We start from the raw sequence: 12,069 nt of genomic DNA on the forward strand, positions 1-12,069 counted from the left end.
TGACTTTTTCCCAGATCAAAATGCATAATTCATAAAAGTGCTTTGATGCTCCTGGAGGGGATGAGCGTGCATTTATTGCATCACTTGCAATATGCCACATACTGCATTGATGTCTACCAAAACAGGATCTGTTCTTTGTTATGCCAAGCTCTCCACGGGACTGAAAATCTGCCGTCCATATCTTCACAGCGTCTTTTGTTTTATGTTACGGTCTTCTATAAATCGGAAGTCTTTCCTTGAGAGAGAGTCAAAATGTGTTGTACAGATGTAGGTAGATCTCGGCTTGTGACGCTTTAACATGGTCTTCCGATTGAAACCAGACCGTATCCATAAACACAATACACTGGAAGTTTTCAAAACCAGATTCCCGTGTTCTGCAAGTCTTGGGCCCTTCTTTCATTCATCATACATGATAAAGACCTTAACGGACATTCGATTTTCAGCATGGCACAAACCCTTGTAAACGTACAAGCCTCTGTAGCTCACTGGCTTAGCTCAAGATCTCCTGACCCTCGACTAATTATCAGGAGTGGCAAGCTGGGAGCATTAGACCCTGAATCTAATTTGAAGCCACATTAAGATGCATGACAAACGCTGTATTTTTGACACCTTCTGGGTAGAAAAAAACTGCAAGAAATGGGGATTTTTAACAAGGAAGTACCGGGCCTCTATGAATAATATAAATGTCGGCTGTAAATTACATTCGAGAGTGTAAATGTAATAAATAATGAACTGATAATATGCGTTGGAGGACACAAGAGCGAGTTGTGCGTGCCAAGTGGACTGCGCCATTAGATGGAGAAATACTGTTGTGGTGGGTCATGTTGCTTAATGGAAGCGAAATGAAGAATTCCACTCTTTTAATAACGCTTGTTATAATTAAACTCCTCCACAAGTGCCAGGCATGAGAGAGAGAACGAGCGCGGGACGTCTCCAAATTATAAATCATTCATCCTCGGCAGGGTTCCGCCTTTGTTCCCTTGGAAACAGATGTGCAGGGTTCAACTTTGACATCTGATTGGCGGAAAGGGATTTACAGGGGCACGGTACATGGGGGCTGAAACAGAATACGTTTGATTTGCTGAAATTTCTCCCACCAAAAAGAGTACCCTTCCTCTAATCAATACCCTTTAGAGAATTCCAGGCGGCTGCAAAATTGGGCTCTCTTCAGCTCGATAATGCACTGTGGGAGGCGAGTCATTTAGGGTTTCATTAATATCAGAAATGACTAAACAAGTTCAGCAAGCCAAGAGGGTGAACAGTTGCAAAGTCTACTTAATTATCCTGAATAAAATATGAAGTGGCAACTGTGAAATGATGTGGAACCGATTGGTTTGGGTGCTAGAAGAGAAATTTTCTCTGATCTTTTAGACTCATTTAAGTCACATAAGCGGAATGTTTCTTTTCTGAAAACTTCTCATTAGTTGGATACGAGATAAAAGCACAACAGCATGTCAAAACCACATGCCAAACATTGATAAATATACTGTCATCTTATGAACATGAGAATCCTTGACTTAAAGTGATAGCCTGTAAAACGAGTAGAGGCTAATTATTGACTGCTTCTCAAAGAACATCCTGGAAGAGTGTTAGGATAGTTCATTGTGCTCTGTACAACAGTCCCGATCAATACCATATTGACAGAGACTGGTAATCTATAAGCATAATGAGTCCATCTAAACAAAGGAGAACTTTGAATTACTATGATCAAAAGCAATGGAGAAATCGGCAACAGTTACAATCCTCAACTCGATCAGACTCCATATTGTATCCTCAGGGCTCTACTTTCTTCCTAAAACGTGGGTCAGAATTTGTAGCCTCTTGGGGAGAACTTGTCTCCAGTTCCTCAGGAAATGCATACATCTCGCTTTTACATCGAAAGGAAGAATTAAACATTGTGGTTCCTCTTCTCTGCTAAGTTGAGGCACCTTCCTCTAATTCAATTAGTTTCTGGCTTAGAACAGAGACAATATTTTGACAGCAATAAGGAAAATCTGCTTAACAGACCTCCCCTAGCAAATACTTGACTGTGGGTCACGTCTGTTATTAGCCTCCTGAGGAGTCTCTCTGGCCCAAACTATCCAGTCAGGCAAAGATTATAAAACAAGTCTGGGTTTTGAGGGTACCCTTGAGGTTTGGGTCACAGAAAAGCCTCTAAGTGCAAGAAAAGGCCTGCAGAGGTGCTGCGATGTTTGTGTAATCAACACAATGACTCCTGCCAAGAGTTTTTCACAGATTCATGCGACTGAAATAGACACATGCAAATAATCTGTTGTCCATGCCTCTGTCCTTGTGTGTGGCCACATTCCTTAGAATAAGTTTCAGGTTTCTTATTGTCTCTCGGACATTAAGATCATGTTAGATACACCCAGATTCATCTCATAGACAGTCTTTGTTAAGGTTACAAGCATTTGTTGGCCAGGACGACTCACTGGGGCCAGAGCGAACCAGTTCATTTGGGTTTTAACATTCCATGGCTTTCAACCAAAGGGCAAAATTCAACAGATGTTGCTGCTGGTCTTCGAAAGAGAGCCAGTGGCAAATGCATCCGCAAGGCTGCCTGATTGAGTTGAAGTCGAATTCAGCTAGAGAAAGTTTCTAACTCAAAAACCATAAAGAAGTGTGAGGGAGTTTCAAACTTTTCGTCTGTAGACTCAACTTCTCTATTCTTCAAAAATATCACAGAAGTTTCTATTCTCTGCCAAGGACAAATCCCTCCATTGCTCATTCATAATAGACTGCTATCTTCAGTATACGCTTGTAAATCGTACAGTACCTGGATCCATTCTTTGTTTGAGTCCTCCGCAGGGGTCCAACCGTTCTCAGGGTTGTTGAGTCTAGATCGTTCTGGAGACCAGCTGGGGTTGTACTGGGATGAGGCCATGATTTGGTCCGAATGGATTTCCCCAGTTTCCATACCCAAAGGCTCGGTGCAGTCAAAGTCTGAGGAAAGCACAGAGAAAAAAAGGGCAGGGGAGTTGTTAAAATGTCATTTCACAATCTAAATAAAGAATACATCAGACCACGACCCAAACTAAGGCCTTCCTCTTGGGAATGGGCCACTCTGAGGCAAAATACCATAGGTTTCCATCTCTTAGCACCAGAATAAAACATACGCACTTTTCTTTCCCACAGTTTAATGGAAGCACTGTGGGAAGTGTACCACATTAAGATGCAAACCTTTATTCATAAAACATTCAGTTTATGCTCTTAAGTCCAGCTGCGAGAGAAGTCTTGAGGTTCATAAAAGAAGTGCCTTCTGAAGGTGCACAGTTAAATGGCACATGGGAAGGCCATTTCCCCAGCGTCAGCATTTGGAGGAATGTAAAGTCAGAGATGCCTCTAGCATGACTGTGTTTTCAGATGAAAGGAGCGCAGGTTGTATATCACTCCTCATGCCATACCACCCAAGATAAGGGCATTGCTGATTGTTTTGTGACGTTATGGGGCATGCTGGCCGTGTGTCTGAGTTCATGCTTTGACCCCCAAGGGTCTTTTTCCAGACGCTTCTACACAGAATTTAGGACTCTGAGACAGTGAAGGATGGGGAAATGTTGAGGCTGAGGTGGCAGACATGCTAATTTATTTACAACAGGTCACAGACTCCAAACAAACACAGTTTTAAATGTAAGGAAATGCATGTTGAAACAGGGTGAGCTCATGTTACCTAATATAACAGTGAAAGGTTCAAGCGGGTCAGATACACACAAACACAAACAACACAACCCAAACATCCAGGCCTAAACACATGTGGCAGATGGAGACAGCATGTGTGTTAGATAGACAGTAGTTGTATTTGTTTATTCACACTGAGCCATAAGCGCAATTCTGAAAACCTAGTGATCTGCCAAATGTACCGTCTAAGATACTTCTTTTTGTTCAAATTGTAAGGCAGCATTGCATTTATTCTTTGTAAAATAACCAATCACAGAATGCATTTAGAAAAATAATCAGAGTTTAATTGCCTATATAACTGTACATTTAATTCAGGATGGAAAAGTATCAATAATATTTTATCCAATATCCTTACAAAAATATACCAGAGCAAGGATAGATGGCGTGAAGATGTTTTCAACCATAGATGTTTTCAAAATATCAACATATTGTATAAATTTGTATTTTTTGTGCTTATTAAAAAAATAAATTCATTAGTTTAGCAACTCGTGCTAACACTAAATTCGAAATCAAAAGTGATTATTGAGTCTTTTATGTGCTTCTCATGAATTTCTCTCTTTTAACCTTGAAACCTCAGCTCAGCTCAGCTTAATCTCTTCAAGATATCTATCCATTTTTCACCCTTTCATTCTTTAGAACAATGACTGAAAACAACCAGATCTCTCGTCTGATTACATCTGGCATCCGTCACTGTTCGGTCCGACTCGGCAGAGACCATAAATCTATGATGGTTCACTGACAAAATCCTTCGCATAAAGACTTATTGCCAATGGCGATCTCCTTCCTTCCTGCAAAGCACACTATACTGGTAAACATGTCGAACTGCGAGAGAAGCTGCCACAGAATGTAAATTTATGGAGCCAATAAATAATTGATAGACTGCGACTGTTCGGCAAAGCCCCTGCTGAGAACACACTGAATGTATTCTTGAGCATGAGCTGGGATGGCAGAGATGTAGTACACACCTTGATGTGTTCTAAGAGCTCAAGCTGAAATATAATATGTTACACCAGTTCACAACATTAATGCACTTTATGATATATACAATATGTATCCACCTTAAACTGGTAGAGCTGCAATTTTACTGGACATTTGTGTCGAATCACAAGCACCACTACTTGTCATGTTGAACAGGTATGTTCTCAAGGGTAGGTGACGTAGACAGACGGTGAGAAAGACCAATAGAGAAGGAGTAAGAAAGTGTCTAAGGATAGATTTGAATGCATAGCGTTATTGCGGGTGAGGGTTGGTGGTGTGTTCTGAAATTAAATGTTTAGTTGGAGCATCTCTTAAATTGGGGTGAAGCGGTGAACCCTCTGGGTGAGCTGGTTTGGAAAAAAAGAGTAAACCAATCCCCATAAAGCAGGGCAGATGGGTCATAAGTCTTAACACAATCACTTAATGAAAGAGAAACAGAGCTGAGCGGGACGTGGTGATTTAATAACTTCCCATGTCATATCATGTTGCATTTGCATGTGAATGTGGGTCCACGTCTGTATATGGGTTTATACCCCAATCAACAGGGTGTGTTTCAATAACTTTGGCTACAAACATTCTCAAAATAAAGTTCTCATAATGTCCTTTAACCTATTTTTTTTATTTATTTTTTTATTTTCTAGAAATAGATTTTTTAAGATGATATCAAAGTTCACAAATTAAGTTGAGGGATTTTTTCATCTTATACTAACTCTGGTTAAGAAAACTGGACATTTGCCTGGTTTATAACAGTTATTATTATTTGTGTGTGTAATTTCTAGAGGTTTTTGAAGAAATTCCAAAACTGATAGAATTTGCCTCTCTATCAGCTATGGAGCACCAATGGTTAAATTGTTTGCAGAATATCAATTTGACTTTTTTTTTTTTTGCAAGACAAGTTTATCTAAAGTTTGTGTTTATTAACTGCTGAATCTTAAATCTTGAAAACAATATTTACATACTGAATTATTTAATCACACAACATGGCTGGTTGTGTGATCTTAATATGGTGATCCATGCATGTTATGCTCTATAAAGAACCTCTTCTAGGATGCTGATATGACTGGAGACTTCATCTCATGTGAATTTAGTATTCATTTCTTGAAATATTTTATGCACTTTAAAAATTGCAGTATTGACTTACCGTCCGTGACTGTCCTTTCCAGCACAGTAAAATTAGCTGAGAATCCCTCTTTTGCAATAGCACTGTCTGTGTTGATTGTCAAAGCTAAGATTCCAGTGTAGGATATGATACGTCCTGGAGTATTTTGTCCACAGTATCTGCCAATGTATGGACCAACTGTGGAAAGAGACAAAGATAGAGGCAAGAGAAGCATGATTAGATAGGTTTAATAATCTACTATTCAAGCCATTCTATCACAGCTGTAGTGTGTGAACGTCAAGGACGGTGTGATTGGTTGACCTTGTATAACTGCATTGACTTGACAAAACATTCTCTCTACACCTTGTTGTTGATGGAAATGAAAAGGACAGTGTCTGTTTTGTATGTGTCTATGACCTTGGGTTTCTGTTTTCAGTGGCGACCATAAATTCCTACACTTATTGTTCGTTCCAGGGCCACTTTAATGTGACTTCCCAGAAGCCACTTTAAAAGAAAAAATGTGTAGGAGTTGGAGGGGACAAGAAGGAAGGAACCGAACACAACTAAGGCTGTAAATTAAGAGGTATGCAGTACATTCAGATGAAAGAAGAAATGCTTTGAAGCTGTATTGAAAAATAGCTTTTCATAATATATGCACAAGTCTTTCCAGGTTAAGGCCGCTTTTAAACTTTGGTTTAAGAAAACCTGTACCATGGTAGATTGCGGTGCTAGAATGTAAAAGCAAGTTGTTTGGCAACAGACAACCAATTATAAATGGCCCCATTGCTTGCCTTATTAATTATGCATGAGCTTTGTACAGCCACGGAAATTTAAATTACACTGAAATTACACATTTTTGTGCAGTTTTTGCACACAGTCAAAAATAAATAAATAACCTCGTAAAAATGCAAATAACAAGATTGATTCAAGGTTTACAAATATACATGAAATCTCAAAACCTGAGGAAAAGGACTGACTACTGACCCAATGCAAAATAAGAACCACGCAAAACATTAAAGATCTGGGATTATGTTAAAATTTACCACAAAGTATATTGGCTTAAGAAGAAACTGTGATTGGCTCTTTGAGAAGATGCCCATTACAGTACAAGAGATTAAACAGATCTGCCAGCTTTGTGTGTGTGTGTGTGTGATTATATAAAACAGCTTTATGGGTTTACACAAATCTTAATCTTCATAAGAATTCATAGAAACAGGTGCATCCAAGTGTGCATAAATGTGTGCGCTTGTGTGTTGAGACAGCTCTGGGTGTGGTGAACCATCCGGATTATCTGCATGACTCAACAGAGCTATGAAATTTTAAAGAGCCTCTCCGTGAACCCATCCAGCATGTCTGCTCTTTATAAACCTCTGCCAGGCTGTGACTGCCTCAAAGTGGCGGCCAGTGGGTGATGGAGGGGTGGGCTGAGGGCTCGAAGTCATAGTGGCTTCTGTCTCATGCCTCGCAGCCTTTCCACACTAATGCACTTATTGATTGGTGTGGCTCCACAGGTAATGCAGCTAGTGTCTGAACCGTAGAGACGAGTTACACCAAGGCCCTAAGGCACCAGGGCCTTCCCTTTAAAGTCTTGTCTTCAACCTCCCTCTTGGCTCTTTCTCTGTCGCCGTGCACTTGTGGGACACCTTTTTTATTGTAGATTTTTCAACAGAGGCTGCTGGGTCTAAAATAAAGCATGCAATCTTTGTCCCAGGTTCTACACTTTCCTCAGGCCTACATGGATTTTGGATTCACAAAGGGCTCTGCAGGTTTTTTAAGAAGTGGGATAGCATCATTCACAAAGTTGTACACACCCCTCACTTCTTGAGCTTGCTTAAGACACCAATAAGAGTGCAGCATTCTCAGCACTTTTTAAAGAAATAGTTCACCCAGAAATGAAAATTCTGTCAGCATTAATCATAATTATCTTGTTCCAAACCTGCATGCTGTTGCCGTGGAACACAAACCAAAAATTTACGAAACCTCAAATAAACAAACAGCATACTGTAGGTCTTTCCGTTGATTTCCTTCAAAATCCATCCAGAAATTCCAAAAATGATTGCAAATTCTGTTCGGACCTGAGCACCAAAGACTTTGTGTAACCTTTCAAAAACAAAAAAATTAAAAAGATTTCCTTTCATCATAATTGCGACAATAGATTCACAACTTATCCTCGGAAGAATGCTGAAACTAATTATACAAATTTTAACTGATGAGAAAGCTCAAAAGTCTCAGATCAAAGGTGTCATTTGTTCACGGCTTCTCTCTTCCGTCAAGACAGAAAAAAGTCGATAATGAAGTGGAAACTGAATAAGACCTCTGGTCCTCGCAGACTTCCTTTCCGCTTTGAGCTAAAATCTTCCTGTTGAGCTTCTGGGTGTGTATATGCAGTTCAAATACACACGCACAAATAAAAACTGTAATTATCTTGGAGAACAAAATATTTCTGGTGTTATGACAACAGTCTACATTCCAGAGTCCCTCACCCCGAACTGTCCGAGACAAACCAGTCTAATGTCCAGAGAGAACAGCGATTAACGGGATAAAGAGCTCTTACTAACATGTTCTCAAATACTCTTATACATCACATTTGTAGACATTGTTGACACTTGGCCATGCCTAGGAGAGGTTCGTTTTGCTTGTGAAACACATGGAAATGGATCGAGGTCAGGCGTCTGTTCTTCCCTAGAGATCAATCATACGGCATTATTATGTAGTCATAGCATCTGGCTTATCTGTTAAAGGCCATTTCCATAAAGCCAAAGATGAGACCCTCCTATTTACTTCTGCTCTGACCACTGTATAGTTTTATTTTCCACACTACCTTCTTAAGTATTTAACTGTGTTATATTGCAATGTATGCATCTTGTTGAGGAAAGGTTTGCGATTACTTTTCTATATGATCAGATTTACAATATTGAAATAAAACTGGTGCCTGTTACTGTGGCAGTATGCTCAAAGGAATGACATTGTACTTTATTTAAGGATCATAAGCAGTACCTTCAGGGTACATATTACTACTCTAAGGTCCTAATATGCACCTTTTAAAGGTAGATGAGGGACAAAGTTGACCCTTTAAGGTACAATTTTTGCACATTTTATTTGACAGCGTGGAAAAATCCCCTCCCAATCACCTAGTACATAGTGTTTGTGTGGTTTGCATAGGAAACTCAAGTTTTCGTCAGAAAATGTAAACTCTATTTTACATTGTAACGATCTAGTATACATTCTTGATATTTGATGTCATGCCATGATTGTGTAGATTGAAGTTTAATGTTGCTGGTCCTTTGAAGTGTGAGTATTTGAGAAACAATGTGCAAACATTATCCACTGAATGATCTTTTGTTTCAAACATTCATATTTTCCTGTTTGGAGCAACAGATCTCTCCAATGACTCACCTCCAGGGAAGCCGTCCCAAATCTCCAGGCGGTCGTAGCGGCAGAACACTCCAGTGGGTGGCTGCGTGTCTGGCTCCAGCTCAAAGCTCTCGAACTCCAGAACGATCTCCGACATCTTGGGAGCAAAGATCATGAACGTGCAATCCAGATTGTTGGGGTACTTCTCTGGAAAACCCGGCGACTTGATGAGTCCGCCGCTGGAGGTGAAGTTCCTGGAACATTCTGGACCTGGACACCGAGAGGAAGGAAAAAGTTAGGATTTTTTGTTTGTTCACTGAGGCAGATGGAGTAGGGGGGAAAAAACAACCATTGAAGAAAGAACATGGTGGTCTGTGTTGTTTTGCTCGATGATTGCATGCTTTATGGGCCGTGGTGGAGGCCCACCCTGCTCGGGATACGGCTGCTGCCTGATTTCTTGGGTGTGTGGGCTAATGATGAAGACGAAACGAGACCAAAAAGAAAGTAAAAGCCCATATGAGCCTGTACTTATTAAATGTTTCATATGTACTCTCTGCTGAATGGCTGGTGCTTAAAACAACACAATTAAGAAATAGCAAAATATGGCCATCCTACATAACTCACTTTCTCCATCCTTTAGAAATGCACACACACACTTTTATATCAGCAAGTCAAAACATTTACTCAGAACTCCCTGGTGGACTAGTTTGTCGATGTAGTGTGTTCTTGAAGTTCACACATACATCACTACTTTGCACTTACACGACGGTCGCTCAGCTAAAGCTGTTGTGTGATGAATAGGCTCAGAACTCTAAGAGTAAATACGCTTTTGTTACAGAGTGATGCATATAGGATCACCTCTGGATCATCAACACTGAAATGTCAACATTACGTTAGCACTGCACCTAAGGTAGTGTGGAATCTCGTGGTTATTACTGCGGGTGCAAAAGTTTAAAGATCATGAACCAGAACAGAGATGACAAATAATGATGTCACTATGGCTTAAAACCAAACCTATTTTACTTACTTCTTTATGTGGAAGACAATTGGAAGACTTCTCAAACTGCTTTCTTGCATAAAAACTGGATGGGGACCAGGGTGCATCATAAAAGTGGTCTGTGCAACTTCTGTTCTAAATCATCTTCTGAAGCCAGAGATCAAAATTTAACTCATGGTTAATTGAAAACCTCTCACTTTTCAATGTGCAAGAGAGCAGCTTGAACATTTTAGTACATGTATCCTATTTTGTTCTATGAAACAAAGAAACTTAAATGGGTTTTGACACAATGGAACATAAATAATATCATAATTTTTATTTTTAGGTGAACTACTCCCTTTTAAATATTATAAATGGACAGAGGATGGAAAAATTTTAGAAAAAAAAAGAAGAATTTTTCTCAGCTTTAAAGGGATGTTGAAGAGCATTTTCTGTTATTTTGGAATCTTGAGTGGATAATTGAATTTAATCAAAAACTCTACCACAAAACCTGTTAACTGCTTCTTTTTATCTTTCTTTTTTTAGTTCTTTCCCATTGTTCCTGTGCTCTAAAGAAAATGACCAGCACGGGAATTCGAAGCTAAAGTGAATTGACATTTAGTGCACTATTGGTTGGTTTTTGAACAGCAGGACATAAATTACACACTTTTAGTCCTTTCAAAGAGCTTTAAAATTCCAGACATTTTATATTACGTTTTCTTTCATAAATAAGAAAAACAGCTGTTGCAGTCAGTGAATGTGGCCTTCCCAAACTCTACAGGCCTCCATTCTAATCTACTGAAACCTAGCGTGTCAGCAATTACACATGAGGAGGTGTCACACGGACAGGGCAGGGTAATTGCACAAACACTTTGGGGTTTAGGGTTGAAAGCTGTCAGCTGAATGGTCAGCAATCAGTGTCTCTGAAACTTTCCAAGTTGAAATAAAAGTTACTAGGCTTAGCAAACTCATAAAGAAATTCAAAGGAACTATTTGATGATGGAGCCAAAAACTTTCAACTTTCATCTTTAGTTTTTGACAGTTGCATAAGTTCCAGCAACAGCAGATAGACACACTCAATTCTGTAGACTATTCTTAAGATAATCTTCTGACAGAGGAAAACATTGTGTGGCTGTTCCACGGGCAAGAAGGAATTGCATTTTACTTTCGCAAGATAAGAGCACATTTCCTCTGCACCAATTCTCACTCTATTTATAAAGTGCATGCTATAACATTATCTTTTTACCAAAACAACCCAGAACATACTCGAAGCAAGAACATGAAAGCAAATGCATTGAATTCCGAAATACGTCAGAATCCATTTCGATGTTGCATTGACAGCATTGCCACAAAAGGGCACTATAGTGGATATTACTGCTCTTAGTTGCTCTGTTTAGTTATTTAAGTTTGTTGGAGCAACAATTTGGGAAAAAAATGTTAAAGTTTGCTAAACTGTCAAAACAGTAGCTAGCGAGCTATCTGAAATTTGAAGGTCGTTCCACTGAATACTAATGCCAGAATACATATTAAGCATTATTTACAACATGTTATTGGCACACCTGTGTAGTTTTAGTGCCTCTCTGTGGATGACTTGAATTGAGTGTGAAATATAATAGAGAATTGTTGGTCCACTAACTGTGTAGCTTCGTGGCTCTTGACTGTGACTGGCTTTGTAATGCTTCACTGCTGTTTACAGATTGCGGTGGGATTTTGTGTATATGTGTGTGCGTTTGTGATTATGTGTGTCTCATATGGATTCAGAGACATGTCGCTATTGACACTAACCGCAAATGCTTAAAACCTCCACACATTCCCATGTCTCTTGCTTTGTTTCTGCAGTTATTTGCAAGTAGTTGGGGAAAAAAAACTTTACAAGAGAAAGTCTGGGGGAAACTGAGATGAGAAACAGGAGGGAGCTTCAAGCCTGTAAACTCAAGCCAAACAACTATATTACTAGATCCCTTGGCATACGACAAAGTTTGTGTAA

At 39.5% G+C, this 12,069-nt stretch overlaps 1 protein-coding gene across 5 annotated transcripts in view; it reads right to left on the reverse strand.

Moving 5' to 3' along the window:
- The window catches only part of LOC306863494 (neuropilin-1a), a 65,533-nt gene that overhangs the window by 26,922 nt on the left and 26,542 nt on the right, over positions 1–12,069 (reverse strand). For all 5 annotated transcript variants that reach the window (XM_079406854.1, XM_079406852.1, XM_079406855.1 and 2 more), the window contains 3 exons: positions 9,149–9,376; positions 5,795–5,950; positions 2,777–2,943 (listed from right to left, as the gene is read on the reverse strand). In XM_079406854.1, coding sequence (XP_079262980.1) covers positions 2,777–2,943; positions 5,795–5,950; positions 9,149–9,376 — 551 coding nt within the window. The remainder of the gene's footprint in view (positions 1–2,776; positions 2,944–5,794; positions 5,951–9,148; positions 9,377–12,069) is intronic.

The sequence above is a fragment of the Barbus barbus genome, assembly GCF_936440315.1.
Source record: "Barbus barbus genome assembly, chromosome: 44".
In the NCBI taxonomy this organism is placed as follows: domain Eukaryota; kingdom Metazoa; phylum Chordata; class Actinopteri; order Cypriniformes; family Cyprinidae; genus Barbus; species Barbus barbus.